A 17145-nucleotide genomic window follows, 5' to 3' on the forward strand; every position below is an offset into this window, starting at 1 on the left:
TAACTTTGGGATGTTTCTAAACCTGTCCCCCTGAGGTTTTTATGCCAATTATGGGTTTGTAAACCTCTCTCACGTTCAATCAAGTTGTCTCTTTCAAACCGGAGAATTTTTAATGACTTTGTTACAAATTTGTGCGTAACAAAGTATCGTGTATCTTGGATCCTTCTTACCCCTCTCAGAACTGTGTCCTGTGTTTTCAGCTTCTTTTTGAGAAAAGGAACTGAGGAGGTGTCCCAGGAGGGAGAGAAGAACTTTTTATAGAACAGTTCAATAATATTCTCTTCATTTCTCAATTCCTTTCCAAATAATTTTTATCATTTTACCTGGTTGATGGGTGGACTGACTGCTACTGAACAATGGACTGATTTTTTCGTGGACCATGATCACGTATTATTGTGATGCAAAGTCTTTGTTCTTGAGTGACTCTGGGTAGCTTGGGGTTTTTTTCATGCACAATGTTTTTTTCATCACACATGTTGATTGATTTTCAACATGTGTGTCTCTTTAGTTATATTGAATTTATTAGATACTCTGGTTTTTTGTCACTATGTCCCTTAGATTACTGAAGGGGCTTTTCCAAAAGCTTTAAAACCCCAAGTGTTTAATATTATGATGTTTTTCTGCAACATTTTGAAGTTGCTTTGAATTTTTCTCCTCTGAATGGTGTGTACTGACCGCACACTTTTGTCGCTTCTCTGTTCTCTTTCTCGTGATGACTGTTCATTCACAAGAGCTGTTCCCAATCTCTCCCAAAGACATTTAGTCCCTTTAAGACCTTTAAAGATTTTCTACATACTGTTTGGCTTCTTTAGAAAACACTGCCAGGGAGAGAGGATTTCCTTGGACAGGAAGAATTGACTATTGTAATTTTGGTGGGTTTATGTGGTCACATAGTTAACACTTTATTGACATTTCAGATAATCTGTTCAATGTAGAATTCACACAGTTGCTAGTCATGAATCACTAAATCTTCTCCACATCTATTTATAAAATCAGTGGCTGGCAGTTTGAAAATTTCATATTTGAGCTCCCAGAGACATCATCTACTCTTTGTGATTTACCACTGTAAAACACTTACAGTTAAACACCATCTAGTTAACTCTCTTAATGTTCCCCAGCCTTTGTGCTCTCTTCTAGCTCCCTGGTAGACAGGATTTTCATTATTCAAGGATGTCTTGAAAAGCCTTTGATGACAGTTCTTGAGCAGAGATTATGTTTGTGTCACAATCTCACTTGTCAAACATTGCAGGTACGCTGCATTTTGGCTTATTTTTGGCTTGACACTTGGACAGATAAGCTCCAAGATGTTAGGACTTCTAGACTTAACAGTATTCATTTGGGATACATACAAAGATGTATCCCAGTACTGACTTTTCTGAATTACATTTGTCAAGCTTTATAAAACCATTGCCCCCTGAATTTTTCAGGGTAAGAAAGTGAAGCTGGATATATGAGCTCTTTTACATACATTTTGCAGACTGAACTTTCAACCCATACAGCAGTTTAGGACTCTGAATCAAGCTCTTCTGTAATCCAGTTGGCCTGCAGTTCTGCATATGTGGTTCTTGGTTTCATTCAGTGCAGAATTTTTGGTGTTCTGTGAAAGGCACCCAAATGGTCCAAAACTGCAAAATACTGTCAATACCTTGGATTGCTGGTAAAGCAGAATTGTTAATTACCACCATCTACCACCTCAAGAAAACTAAGAGCAGAGTTTAGTTCTTGATGAGTCGTGTTTCTACCGCATATTTTTTTTTTGGCTTTTATATTTAAATTTTTCACCCACCAAACTTAAAATTTCACCTCTTCATACTGTGTCTTCTCATCAATATTGTCCTAGATAAAGACTTATCAAATAGTTGTCACTTGATGAGAAAGGCCTTACCATGATGCTTTTAAAAGTAGGTGGAAATGATTGATGAACAGTAATAACAGTTCTGCAGTCGGTGATCAACAAAAAGTACTTTCCTGAATGGCATGTTTATTTTAGCTGCTGAAAAATTGTTTCAGAAAAAGGTTTGTGTAACTGTTACTCGCTGTTACACTTCCATTTTGATTCTGAGGAGAAATAATTTGCTTTTTTTTTTTAAATGTGATTATCTTCCATGCTCAAAGTCTAGGTTTGCAGTGTGGACAGCAGGGTGAATAGTGCAGTTAGATGCACGCTGCAGAGAATGTTGGGTTTGCATTATTAGCCAGCAGTAATTCTTCTTTGAATTAACTTTGGAGAAAGTAAAAATATGGAGTTTACTGTCAAACGATTAAGGATAAAAGGATAATTATACCTGCTCCCTAGCAGGCAAACTCAAGAAGTGGATAAATAGTAGAGGGAATGTTGATATTTTGTTTGCAAATCAAATCTCTTGATTTATTTACATGTAGCCTTTCTATTTATAAATGCCATATTTACACTCTCTCACTTTCCACTTCAGTGTTTTTAGTGTTCAGAATTGGACTATGTGTCCTGATTATTTTTGTGAATTATTTTGGCTTCTTACTTACAATATATACCTTTGTGATCCAAAATAACACTTTTCTGCAAGGAATGTGGAAATTCAGGACTACTTAATTGCAAAAGGAGAGAAATACGAGATCTTAGCTACGTATAAGGTGCTGATAGTATTTTTGTGGTGCTTGATAGATGATTATGAAAGCAGCTGCTTTTGACTTGAAGTAAGTAAGGAAATAAAGGAGTGAGGCTTTGATTGGACCTTGATTCTCCCAGGGATACTAAATGTTTTATCTGTGGTTTTAGACTCTGGATCATGGAAGAAGTCAGTCATATGCTTAAGTAACGTTCCCAGTTAAGATTATGGACAGTTAATGTTCAATTCGAATCTGAAGTAAAGGGAAAAATAAAAAAATGGAGGAAGCTTTTAGTTTTTTGAATAATTTGTGTTAATTAATAATGCCAGCAGCCACATTGAACAAGAAAGCACCTTTGTCTGCATCTGTTGGCCATTTTATGTAATACTTAGCTCAGGACATTGTCAGGCTGGTGCAGCCTTGGCAGAGCTGCCAGAGTAAGGAGATTTATTAATGAGGCAGGTCCTCCACTTCAGCACAACCACGGTCCCCAACAGAGCAGGCTAAAGGATTGTGTACATTAAATACCCTGTGCATTCAAATGCGTCCCAACAATTCATTTAGCAAGGAAGCTGTAAGAAGTGATAGCATTCATTCACCTAGGCCTGATACTTTACTGCTCCTCCAGGATCTGAAAAGACAGGATTTTCACCAGTCTACTTGCCCTTTGAATGAACTTCAGTAAAATTGTTGGCCAGCTTTCACACAGGGCTGTGGAGGAACAGTGTGCAGAATTTACATGACAAAAATAGTGAGTGAAAGTAGAATTCTTAAAAACTCGCTGGCTGCCAAGAAGTGTAGAAACTTGTTGCCTGATTTTAGAGCTATTACTAAGACTATGTGCAAATATTGAGGGAGAGTCTTCTGATCTGTGCTGGGTGCTGCGTGTAAATACTGTCTTTAGCTAATTGCCTTTGGAATGCCAGTCGTCTTTGAAACTCAAAAAACATATGGCACTGAAAATTAAAGTAAATCTTGTTTGCAAATTAGGATGGTGTCAAGTTTTTTCATAATTTTATTTTTAAATGCAACACTAAAGCCCTTACTCTTCTCTGCATTTTCTCCAAAATGCCTTTAAAACTTAAGGTAAGTGGAATATTTGTAGGTATCTCATGGGACTCAGGTAATAGATATTTAGGTAAAGGTGTGTGTTCAGTTCTTCAGTTGGCAAGACTGCATCTTACTAAGGTGACATTCACAGTTTTCTTCAGAAAGAAGGTAAACTAATTCTTGTGCATCTGACAAAAAAAGTGAAAAATTACTATTTCAAGACGAGATTTTAGTATTTTTAGGCCAAGTGTTGTCTAGGGGTGCTGAGATTGCAGCTGCCTGATGGTGACCTGGTTTTTATCCAGTTAGAATGTAAGAGGACCTGGTATAGATTTATTTATACCCAGACTATGCATGAAAAACCTGCAGTTTACTTTGATTCAAGTAGAAAGCAAAACTAAGCATGTAAGGAAAGATCAAATATTATAGACATCAAGTAAGTGAACTTCTCTTCCTGGGGTTTGAATACTGGATTGAATATTGCTGCTTCAGATTTGTAAAGACTGAAAATATTTTATCATTGCCATTACAGGATAAGAAGGCTTATCTGGATGTCATCCACACCTACATGGAGGTCCATGGAACTGTTCATGGGACAAGCACCATGTATATTCCTGGCTATGTAAAAAACCACGGGATACTCAGCGGGCGAGATTTGCAGTTTCTACTGAGAGAAACCAAAGTAAGTTTGTCAAGTGGGAGCGGTGGCAAAAATAGCTCTGGATGGACAGTGTCTGGAGTGCATGCATTTCGCCTCCTGTGAGTGAGCTCCTAATTTAAAAGCACTGGGGAAAAACAGTTATCAAACGTAAAGGATCTTAAGTCATCTTCTGTGTGCTAAGAATACAGTTCTCATCACGTCCGTGTCTTTGGGACCGACAGCTCTTATTAGAAAATTGGTGTGACAACCTGTAGGCACATTTAACAACCAGCTTGAGAAACAGGGATAAATGCATTTTTCATTTTCTTCAGCGTGATATTCAGCTCAGGGAGATTATCAGCTGTGAATGTGCTTTGTTTGCCGTCCCTGAGGTCAGAGTTAGGTAACAGCTGAGAGCTGTGCGGTCGCATGCTCTGCCCTAGCAGTGACTTTAACCCAGAGCGACCCTGCTCTCTCAGGGAGAAAAGAGAAGCAAGCACTTCATTTGCCATTCATGTCCTTCCTCTGCTTCAGCTGTGCAGAGAGAGCGAGCAGAAGAGCGTGCTTTTTGTGATGTGCTTTGCCCATGGCTCCAGAGTCAAGGGAACTCAAGATAAGGGACAGTATGTATATACATCGAAATAAGTAACTTCTATCCCACAGTTAGAATGCTTTGTTGGGATTCTGTGCCGTTCCCATAATCTTTGTGGCACTTTACAACCTTAAAACACTTCAGGAGATTACATTTAAATAGGATGTTTAACTCGAAGCTGGTGAAAGAAGAGGGGTGTATGTTTAAAATCAGCAAAATGTGTGGAACTGCGTCCCCGTTGATAGCTTCTTGCTGTGCACTTCTACAGAAAAATCTATTAAAAAAAAAAAAAAGTGAAAGAAAAAAAAGCAAGCAACTCCCAGGCTTCCCACACAAATGTAGAGATCTCCGTCTTTAAGTACTTGGGAAAATGTTGGTAATTTGACATCTCTGTGTGACAGCTGTTGGTAAACTATGAGTTTTTAATATGTACTTGATGCATACAGATATACAAAATGTTGCATATTAAAAAGTCACCATTTACTTTCGTCATAGATAATCTGAGATTACACAGCCTTTGCCTGTGTGGAGTAGGAAATCCCTGTGTTAATCATAATGTGGGAAGAATATTGACCCTATAATAACCCCAAGCACAAACAGTGACTGCCTCCTGAAAAAAAACATCTATTCACTGAAATAGTAAAAGAAGCAAAATGGAATTCCTGTAGAATTATTGCAGTCCTTATAATTTACAAATAACAGTTCATTATAATAGTTATGTTTACTATGTCTTCCTCTAGTTCTTTATCAGCCATCTTACATCTATCACATTAAAAGGCTTGCTTTTCAATATTATCTAGATAGATCATCTAGTTGTTACTGGTTATATTTGTTGTGCCCTAAGATGCAGTGTAAAGACACATTCAGTGTAGGACAAATTCAAGTTGATACCTACATATTCTGCAGCTCAGTTGCATGGATTTTGTGGAATAGGAAGTAGCAGAGTGGCTTCACTCAGTTTTGACCAGGAATTGGAATATCAGGTGGAAGAGACTGTCTTGTGATTGTGAAGTGCTCCCAAGGCAGCCAGTTGCTTATTTTTCACAAGATGTATTTGGTGAAAAGCAGGAATCTGCACTGTGCTGGTATCAGAGTCCTACAAGCACTTTAGGTTTTCATGATTTTCTGTCCTATTGTTGAGCATTGGTTATGGTTGGGTTTTTCCTTCATAATGTTGGGGAAAATCCTCTGAGATTTTGCTGCATTTCTTAGTAGATGACACTGAGAAACACATCAGTGTGTTTCAGAACCCTGTATCAGGAAGTCATTATTTCTATCAGTATTACCTTTTTGATACAATCTTTCTTAAAAAACTTTTTTTAAAAATTATGTCTGCAGATAGTATTTTCGTGGGGCTTTTCTGAACTTTTCTTAGCAGGTTTGCAAATGACAAAAGCTGTTTTCCTTTTAAGGAAATTATTTATTTATGATGCAGCCAGGCTAACAAAACTTTGCCTTGATAATAAGCCATTAATAGTCCATCTGCTTCTCCTCATACTTACATTGCACTCCCATTTCCCTGACAATAATATTTCTAATGTTGCACCGAAATGAAATTAAATATGACTTACTGCATCAGGAATTTTGCTCGTTATTCCTGTCTGATACTGTTTCAATATACCTAATTGAACAGAAAAAGTGAAACAGCAGCATCCTGGGTTTGAAAGTGGAAACTGAGATTTACCATCTAATTTGTTTGGACATTTTTAGTCCAAGGTGGACTGGGGGGGGGTGTTCAGGGAGTTGTGGGGTTTATGTTTTTTGCTGGCTGATGTTTAGTATCCCATAGGTGTTCTGGCTGTTCTGCCCTAGCATATGGCTGCCTGTCAGTGTTGATCAACACACATGCTGGTTCTAAGCCTTCTTGTTGCTTGTATGTTCACAGTTTCAGATTCTGATACCCTTTAAGAGACAATACTTGAACGTAGCTGGTTATAAAACACCGCTCACCTGTCACTAGTGGCCATCTGCTGTCTGTGTGGGTCAGTCGTGTTTATATCAAATGGATCACAAGTGCAGGTTTTCCACAAAAATCAGGCTGACTTGAATGGGAGCTTTGTGCCCTGAGGAGCCCAGTGTGTGTGTGCACATGCATGCAGTGATGTACAAGGACACTTTTTTACCATAATCACTTTATTCACTAGGCAACGTGGCCAGAGTCCCCTAATGAATTTAGTTAGGGGTTTTGTCAGCAAACTATCCGTGTGCTGCAAGTGTGTGAATAATCAGAGCCATAACTCTGGGCTGGGAACATCTGTGGGTACAATGCTGGCCTGGACCATCAAGGGCTGCTCTTGCTGTCTCCCAGCAGCAACCTCTGTCTTTAGGCTTCCAGAAGCTTTCAGATGTTTTGAGACCAAGGGCAAGAATTCTCTGTCATTGCTTGTGATGTCAACACCGTGTTAGCAAGTTTTTGTTGGGTCAGCTGACAAATAAATGTTCTGGTTTTCACAGAGTGAGAGCTAAATAATACTTCAACAAATTAGATGGTTCCGTGTACCCAGAAGTGTCAGCTTATGTTGAACTGCTTCATTTTGCCCTTAGACAGCAAAATACCAATAGGTAGTGGCTCAGTCCTGTGATTCTTAATCAGAGCTTTGCATTCCCAAAATGTGTTTGCTCTCTGCAGTGCTGGTGCAGGACACAGTTATTCTCGGAAGCAGCTGCCATTTCATTCTGCTGTGTGTTATAAAGCAGCACATTTCAGAATGAGTGAGTTTTGCAGGCAGGAGGGGGCTGTTTGAGCCTCATCATGGCTAGTTCAGCTGTGTAGAGCATGACAAAAACGAGGCATGTCTACAGTTTCTAATGAGAAGATGTAAAGCCATTCATCACGTCTGAGGAAAATAGGGTAGGCGAGCTGGCAGCCTTCCTGCCAACTTCCATGGCTCCTTGCCAAGTGGGCAGCTGGAGGAGTTGGACCAGACTCTCTTGGAAGAACCAGTATTGAATTCTGGAGAAATATTTCTCCTTTCGAGAAAGTTTCAGATGCGACTTTTTACTTCAGGCCACTGTACATTTTTGAGGGAGCTCAAATTCTTTTACTAAGTGGGATTTATAATTTCTGAATGGTGATTAATAAAAGCAGGAGCAACACCCTTCCTGGACAGAAACAGGAAACCAAAGTCTTTTTCATATTGCCTTTTATGAAGGACTATCTATTTTTACCTCCACACACTTAACAAAATCAGCTGAAAGGACATTTAACTAGTGATTCTATTCTCAAGTTGTTTCAATCACAAAAGAATTGACTTTTCCAGAAAGTATTTTATATTCATGAGGAAAATATAGCAAGATAGTTAACCTTTGCTATATTCCTCTTTCTGTAGTTCAGAAGATAATATATAAGTTCAGTAAGGACGCATATAAAAGTGGTGATAAAACTACCAACCTGTCAGAATAAATTAGATAAAGTGCAGTAATGTCAGAAAGGGGAGAGGAGAAGATAAACACTTCTGTTCATGGAACCAGAGCATTTAGTCTCTGGAATATGAAATTTTTTTCTCCTAAATATTCAGCTAGTCATAATTACAGTCAGTGAAGTAAAGAATTCACTCCTTATTTAATACTTTTGGCTATAATTTAAAAAGACTGTTTGTTTGCTTACTCATTTTAATAATAGTCTGATATGGTGCTGTAAACTCCACAAATTGTTTAGCATCAACTGAAAGTCAGTGGTTTCAAAGAAAGTAGAAACACTGTTTTTTTCACAGGAGTGGTTGTGAGTCACTTTTTGGGCCAGAAAAGTCTCCACTTATCTGCTGCACTGTGAGAGGACTGCCTATGTTCTAATCAGAAAAGAGTGGTGTCTTGACTAGTGTGATGTTGGGTGGCCAACTCCAAATGAGGGGTTCAGTTCATTGCAAAGGCAGAGAAGGTTCCTGAAGAGCCTTTCTTATGAAAACTGAAGTATTCCTGCTTAAGGGTTTCAATGCCTGCTTTGCTCGAGTTGGGCAAGTGAGACTGCAGATACAAATCCCCTTTTTTCATTCATGCAGACATACAGGCACAGACACATCTGAGTAGCAGACCTTACTAAAAAGGAATGTTTTTTAAAAAAAACCCACACTGTTGTTACCAAGATGATTTTACATCCCTATTTATTTGCTGTTATCCCTTTTAGATATGTTTTTATACTGTAACCTCCTCCTGGCAATCATCACATTGCATGAGGCATCAGCCTACAGAGCTGATTGTGCCACGTGCCCACTTACAGCACGGTAGGAAAAACAATAGTTCTCGCTTTAAGAAACATTTGAAAGGTGAGCAGAATGCTCACATGCAGAACTTGAAATGGTTTCATGCACTAATCAACTAGCAGAGCATAAAAGAATTCTACTCTGCATAGCAAGTTTGCTGTAGATAACAAAGTCAGATCAGGGCTAATATTTTTAGCCACTGTGGTGTTACCCACATGGTCACTCACATGTAGAGTTTTGCTGTGTAGATCTTCAGCTGTGGGGTGCAGGTGCCTCTTCATGGTGGAAAGGGTTATCAGATATAACAGTGACTGGTAAGAAAGTATCCTAAAAACCATAATGTGGTGGAGGCAACAGTGTACATTTATATCAAAAAATGGTGTAAAAACAGTCTGTTCTAAATCTTTACTCTGTGGGACAGAGCGTTGTCTTTCTTCCTCCCAGCCCCAGCTGTACTGAGGATGTTTGCTTGCTTCACTGGTACCTGGAAACTGTTGACTGTTATTTCTACTTTTTTTCACTTGTTTTTCAATTAGTGACTTGCAGGATTTGTTGCCTTCTCTGAGGAAGTACCTTGACAGATTGTTTTTGCCTTTCTGGAAATAACAGAAATTCACATGATTAGCAAATGAGAGCATTGTGAGTTACAAAAATGGCCTGTGTTCTCTAATACCTGCTCTTTTAACCAGAATGAACAAAACTCTCTCAAAGGCATTTAAGATATTTCTCAGCCTTGCTCTTTACTGTACAAATATACTGGCTGATCAAGGAACACTAATCATAGAGAGACTCACAGAACAGTTGGGTTGGAAGGGACCTTAAAGATCATCCAGTTCCAACCCCCCCTGCCATGGGCAAGGACACCTTCCACTTTATAAAGGACAATTTTCAGGAGCAGGGTCTAGATTCAGTTTGGGAATTCCAGCTGACTGGATGGTGATGTGAATGGAGAGTGATAGAAGATTTTGGAGGGCTGAAGGAAGGACCTGGGGTTGCTGCAGGCAGCTGGTGCAACCTCTGGCCAACAGGCAGCACACACACACACACTGTTCCAGTGATCAGACACATCCTTCTTTCTTCCTTCAAAGGTGCGGCACTGCTTACAGGTAGGGTTGGAAAATGGATGAGAAACAGGTGGTAAGCTATTTATTATAGATTAGGTGATGACAGTGTGCTCTGTGCTGCCAAAACACAAACCCATGTTTCTTTTCCCATGGAGTTTCCTCCTAAATAAATGGACCAGTCAGACACAGAACTCAGCAGTGCACAGCAGCAGTTTATTAAAAAAGTGCAAAACTAAGCAAACAACCCAGCATTCCCTACCTACCAGACAAACACAGGATCATAGGAGAATTGATACTTCAGATGGGTTTAATTGCTGGTTCTCAGCTGGTTTTCTGCCTGAACTAAGGAGTAGTTTAAATAAATAATATTTTATGTGCAGATTGCATGAAATGGTTCCATATCTGTAATTCATTATTTTCAAGAGATATCTTTCTGTAAATTCAGCCTCTTTTTAGATGAAATTTAGTATGCATTTTGTCTGACTAACATGTATCTAGGCCATATATAAAACCCGAATTTAGATAATCTGTCTTTAATGGAGATAGTCGTCTGGATCTTTTTCTTATCAGCCAAGGGAGAGTTTCTGTAAGATTTAAATCTGTGAGATAGCTAAGAAACTTTTTGCAAGTAAGCAACTTTTTAAACCTGAATATGGAAAACTGAAATAACAATATTCAGCTCCATGCACTGAAAATTGTATGTCTTCAACTATGCTGAGAAGTGTTAACATGCATTTTTTAAATGAGCCAGCTCTGAATTTATACTGTTGTTGCCATGGGTTGGAGAGGATTGATGCTGCGATGCCTTTGCACAGCAAGACTGACTACAGGTTTATGCACCAGCTCCTAGGAAGAGCCTCCAGCTGAGAATGTTCTTTTACCAGGATTCATTTCCATGCTGCAGAAGATTTAATGCAGAACAGTATATTTTGACCTCTTGGAATGCATACATCCTGAATCCATGATCCTAATAGTTATGAAGGTTGTGCTTTATTTTCTTGTAAAAGGCAGTAGCTCTCTCTATACTTACAGTAAGTTATGCAGGAGTGCTGAGAAACTGCTGTTACAAATCAGAGCTTGTATTTCTCCTGTGGTATCCAAACAGTCAAATGAAGAGGAAGAATCCTATATTTAATTCAGGAGGGTTAATTATGTTTGGCTAAGAAAGGGGGCAGGATTTTTTTTCTAGAAAAAAAAACATTTAATGTCTTTTCGTTGGAGAAGAGCATTGCCTTTTCCAGAGCACTTGTAATCTCAGGAAAAGCTTTGGGATGCTTTTTTCCTCTAGTTTCCCTTGGAGGCGTTGAACCCTCTGAAGCCTGTGCAAGTTCTTGCTGCCTCGGTGCAGCGCTGTGAGCTGATGTTTGCTGCCACCTACCGTTTTAATTAGGAGCCTTAATTAGTGTGCCAGGAGCAAGTTTATGCTGGCAAACCCAGCAGATTTGGAAGAGAGGGGAAAAACAGTAGTGTAGCTGTTCCATGGGGTTGCTGCTTTAGGACCTGCACCTGTAGGAAAGCACCAGCAGTTTCATTTCAACCCCAATCAAACCACCAACTTTGGGTTTTCCTCAGAAAAAAATAAGTGAAAGGGTCTGTTGTTGCCTCAGCTCCATGAAAAACCACCTCAGCTCATTACAGAAGATTCTTGTCAAATGTGTTTTCCAGGACATTCCATGACTGCTTGGGTGGGAGTGGGTGAGCTGTTGAATTTACCCCATTTTCTTATTAACATTGCTTTTGGCTGGTACATTTAGAATGGGTTATTGTTTATTTGAAACTAGCACTCAGCTTTGTGTTCTTGTAAATAACAAAAATTAAGACAGCCCTTGTTTTCTGTTTTTCAGCTGTTTGTTGGTCTTGGATTTCCATATGAAGGGCCGGCTCCCTTAGAGGCTATTGCTAATGGCTGTGCTTTTCTAAATTTAAGATTTAACCCACCAAAAAGCAGCAAAAACACAGATTTTTTCAAAGGCAAACCTACACTCCGAGAGGTAAGCTTCATCAGTCTTGCTAATTCCTTTATTGAAAGTGATTGTGGATTTCATTGTAGTAACACAGTGTAGGGAAAATTGCATAAATGTTCATGCTTGATTGCCAAAGGTGTGCAACTGCTTTTTTCTTTAGCCATTGATGGGATTGTGAGTCCTTATTTTCATAGGATAATCAAAATGGTTTTGTTAACATACTGTTAAGCTATACCTCTAGATTTGCCTATATGTACATTTTGTTACTTATTGATAGAACTGAAGTTTCATTTTGAAAACCTGATGTTCTGCCTGGGAACAGATCATCATCTGACACATGATGTGTCATTTGAAAGTGGTTTGATTTTGTTGAGGAAACAGACTTTGCAGTGTACTGTGCAGGAAGTAAATAGGCATTGAGGTAAATTATGAAAATGGCATTTGTGGGTGGTTGTGTGTGTTTTGGGATTTTTTTTTTTTTTTCCTCCAGAAAAGACCTGTTCAAGGCACTGTTGAGCTGAGGTGTTAATGTTCACAGCCCACCGTGTTTGTGGTTAAACACTGAAGACTTTTTGAGAGCTGACTCTTGAAAAGAACAGGAAAACCAAACTTCAAGCTCTCAAAACAGCCAGTGTGTTTAGACTCTAGTAAGAAAAAAAAAAGAGGCTAAGTAAACTAACCCCTCATCCTAGCACTGACTTTGGAATACTTTTCCTCTTCAGTGTACGTAAAATTCAGCCCACATTTGCAAACATTTAACATTCACGTAGCCATTTCTGCCATTAGCACTTTTGTCTGTGAGTGTGGCTTGTTCACAGTGTATATACATATTTCCTTTACATATTTACCTGAAGGGAAAGCTCTCAGGTAATTTGTGGATGATGAGAACTTTGTACAGCCTTATTTCCCAATTCAGGTTACTCTTGGGCCATATAAATTGCATTCTGATCAGCATCAGCTGGTTGAACAAGAGACCATTTCCCATTTTAAACCAGGAATGTAAATTCCTTATGATTTTATGATCCAGGACTGTAATCACCTTTTAGCTGGTTATACATCTAATTTATGTCCTGTACAAGCTGAAACTTGCCCCTTTTCACAGTTTGTGTTGCTAATGAAGGAGACAATAATAAGAGAACAAAAGCCTGTTTAACTTTCTCCTTGGGCACCTCTCAAATCTTTCCTTCTGTGGGTTCCTCAACTGTCTGTTTTGTTTCCAGTTGTTCTGTGCCCAGACACTATAATTGGTCGTTCTTAGTAAATAATCTGAACCCACCTGACTCCTTGGTAGGAATTTCAGTGCTTGGAATGCCATGGTAAATCCCCATGGCATGTGTCAGCACTAACAGCAGTGCATGCACCTGACCTGTGCAGAAAAATAACCCCTATTGACTGCTCTAGTCTAAAGTAACATAATGTATATCCATCAGGAATATTCCATCAGGAATATTCACATGCCCTGCTGACCTGTCTTGACAGTAACCTTTTCTCTAACAGGTTTTCACAACTGCATTTAGATCCGATTGCCGGTAATCCGTGTGCTGGTTCTTTGGGATTAAGGAAGTCCTTAAATGCTTCTCGCAGTTTTTTCAGGTGTTAAAGGAGAACAAAAGAGCTTGTGCAGTTCAGTGACGTGGTTATCCATACACACATTTGAAGATAAAGTCTGTGTTTAGTGCTTTTGCAAAGTAACCTTCGCAAGTTACTGCTTCTCTGTTATTCTAGGTAGAGTTTGGGGGAAGAGGTGCCCCCTCTAACCCCAAGATGGGGTCCTGTAAACTGTAAAAAACTTGGAAATTATAATTTATTACTTTTTAGATCAGCAGCTGTTTTATCTTGGGACAGGATTTTGCTGAGGGAGAGAGACAGGAGAAAAAAAAAATAAAAATAAGCCTCAAGCATCTTGTTTTGTACCAGTATTTGTACCAATATGTCGTCTCCATTCCAGCCCACCTCCTGCCAAAGAAAGAAAACATTGTATGCTAAATCTGTTTGAAATGTGTACTTGATGGATGTGGCTTCTTTCATTTGTTCCCTTTATAAAGGGAAAAAAAAAACCCAAACCTGAAATTAGAAATTATTTCCAAATCTATTTATAGGAATTCTTATGTATTTTAATTATATACAGAGGGAGCTTGTCTAAAAAACAGTGTCTCAGCTAACCAAAGTATCTCAGTACTAGTCTTAATGTTTTTAATAGTATAGATACAGAATAACTAGTACAATAAAAGTGTGTGGCTAGTTACTCTTAATACTTAAACCAAGTACTAGTCTGAGAACTTTAGTGGTTCATCTTCCAGATCAGATCTGGCTTTAATGTTGCCATCTGTCTGTCTGAGATAGTAGAGAAGGAGTAATCCAAAGAATACTCCTAAAGCTTTGTGGAATTTAAAATACTGGGTTATATTCCTATTTTTAAAGGAGCAGTAGAAAGTTCTTTGTTGTTACTGAAAGCAGTAGCAATGAAGCTTCTGCCTATGAAGTCCACACATAAGGGCCCTGGGAACAGAGTCTTGGAAACCCAAATTTCTGAGTACATACAGTTCTAGTGGCAGGAGAAATACTATTGGGAAAAAAAAAAAAGGTTAGAACATGTCAGTCTTCACCCCACTGCCTGAGCCATGAGGTGGGAGCCTGTGGAGAGTCCCCTGGATCACTGCTCTCCCAACAGCTGGTGTGAACCACTCCCCTCTTCTGGAGCTTTTGCTCCCTTTCAGTGTGTTCATTTGCATGTTCCTTTTCACTCCTGGGCAACCTGTCACAAAAATTACTTTTAGTGCTGTCCTGCAAGTTCTGAAAGCAACTCTGATATACAGCTCTTAAGTGATATTCCCCTCACCACTTTGTCAGAAAACAAATTCAGTGAACATCCTTCTGGAGGTCAAATTGCTCTTGTACTATCAGCAGTGAATTCATCCTGTGTGATAGAAATTATTCTCTACAGAGTGTTACAGAACTTTGGAAATGTTTGGAATCTGAAGGAAAGTCAGGGTGAGGGCATTTTCTGAAGCAGAGACGAACAGGGTGAGGGTGACATCTCTGGGAGCCAGTCATGCACCTCTGACCAGGACTGGTGGCAGTGATGGGTTATGAAAGGGAGGGTGGCTCTGTGAATGAGCTGTGGGGCAGCAGGGTCATGGTGTCAGTAATTTCAGTGTACATCAAGTCCTCTGTGATGCAGGTCATTGTGAGGACCAAAGCCACAAACTAGAGGTTGCACATGCATTACTCGTGATCTGTGCTGTCTGATTTTCATTCTTCCTACTAAATTCACTCTCCAAATAAGAGAAAATCTGAAAGATAGCTCAGAAGGAGTGGTACTGACTGTTAGATTCTAGCTGAATGCTTGCATCATCCTACTGCATTTCATCCAAAAAATGTTATGAGAAGAGTGAGAGGTAAGAATATCATGACACATTAGTTTTTATCTCCATCATTTCCTTATTTCAGTTGACATCTCAGCATCCCTATGCTGAAGTTTACATTGGGAAGCCCCATGTCTGGACTGTGGACATCAATGATCTTGCTGAAGTTGAGAAGGCTGTGAAATTGATTTTGAATCAAAAGGTGAGGAATGTGTCCTCAGTTTGCCATCAGCACTGGAAGGTGTATTGTGTACTGCATGTAGAGTGCTTCCTAATGTTAGTCTGATGACTGCTGCACTTTGGTAGGATATTGGAGAAAAAAAATGGTTGTTATGTATCTGTGATTTCTAAATTATCATGTTTTTGTACTGGATATGTCAGGTTTTTTCTTGAAAAAATATGAGCGTGGGTGAATTCGTATAGAAATGTGAATTTTGTCTGTGAATTATACAGCAGTCTATATTTTCTGTGCGTTCACTGAGGAAGTTTCATTGTTGATCCTCAGAGAATTGCAGACTCTTCAAATACTGCTCAACTCTGTTAACTGATTTTGGAGCCTTGACATAACCCCAGAAGTGCTCGTGCACTTTCGGTGTGGAATGGTAATGAGGGCACTTCAAGGTGGGGGGAAAAAGAGTTTGAAGTAATTTTCAAAGGGATCACATTCTTTTTTGTCACTTCAGCTTCAGAATTGAAACTTAGTTAAAACAGGAGCTCTGGAATCCCTCAGGGTCTCAGGCAAGCTTTACATCTGCCACTTTGCAATACACCTTGAGTTTGCTTAAAGTTACTCATGGAGCAACTTTTACAGCTTTTAAAAAGGAGGAAAAATCAGCTCAGACTGCCAATGGTTTAGTAAAGTTGTGATTTGTTAATGAATGTATTTGTATTTATTGTTGCTGCTTGAGCTATAATGGAGTATTTGGAACACACAAAGTTGATTGAAACAAAAAACCCTCTAACCTAAACACACTCTGTTTCCCCAGATTGACCCTTATTTGCCCTATGAATTTACATGTGAGGGAATGCTTCAGAGGATGAATGCATTTATTGAAAAACAGGTATGAACTTCTATTGTGGGATGACAATCTTGGTTTATGTTGGAAAGGAAGGACCCTCTCAATTTTAAAGCTTCCCAGTGTTGTTGCTGTGCAAGTAGAAATAATAGTTGTGCAGACCTTGGTGTTACATGAAAGCAGAAAGGCAAAGTAATTTTTCAGTTTGTGTGTGTGACTTCTTTAACTGTGCACACGAGAAAAAGCTTTGGATCACGAAGGATCACGTAAATGCTGATACTCTTCGGTAGAACTGCAGTTGGGCTCCAGCCTCCGGGCAGATTTTTCAAGTATTTAGTTTCAATCGATAAAGCTTTAAATGGTTTGGAAACCAGTTACTTAAAGGACTTTTGGTCCCTGTGCATCACTGCCAGCTGAGAGCAGCTGGAGATGTTGAGTTGGAGCAATGAGCTGCAGAGATTTACATGGGATCCTGGTTTCTAGAAACTGTGTGTTTGCTTGGACTTCTGCCCAAGCCAGATCTGTTGCAGCAGCCAGCTCTGCCTTTTGTTCTGGCTGCTGCAGAAGAGAGATAGGAATAACCTTTATCTCTGATATGTCATTTAGTTGCCAGGATTCCTTTCAAAAGCACTGGGCTTCTCTGTATCTGTATTTCTGAAAGTGTGTGGT

At 39.2% G+C, this 17145-nt stretch overlaps 1 protein-coding gene across 1 annotated transcript in view; it reads left to right on the plus strand.

Moving 5' to 3' along the window:
• The window catches only part of MGAT5 (alpha-1,6-mannosylglycoprotein 6-beta-N-acetylglucosaminyltransferase), a 116283-nt gene that overhangs the window by 93716 nt on the left and 5422 nt on the right, over positions 1–17145 (plus strand). The window contains exons 12-15 of the mRNA XM_027893110.1: positions 4169–4318; positions 11976–12122; positions 15546–15662; positions 16447–16521. Coding sequence (XP_027748911.1) covers positions 4169–4318; positions 11976–12122; positions 15546–15662; positions 16447–16521 — 489 coding nt within the window. The remainder of the gene's footprint in view (positions 1–4168; positions 4319–11975; positions 12123–15545; positions 15663–16446; positions 16522–17145) is intronic.

The sequence above is a fragment of the Empidonax traillii genome, unplaced genomic scaffold (assembly GCF_003031625.1).
Source record: "Empidonax traillii isolate 1590-97213 ecotype Southwest subspecies unplaced genomic scaffold, ASM303162v1 scaffold381:size621868, whole genome shotgun sequence".
NCBI lineage: Eukaryota > Metazoa > Chordata > Aves > Passeriformes > Tyrannidae > Empidonax > Empidonax traillii.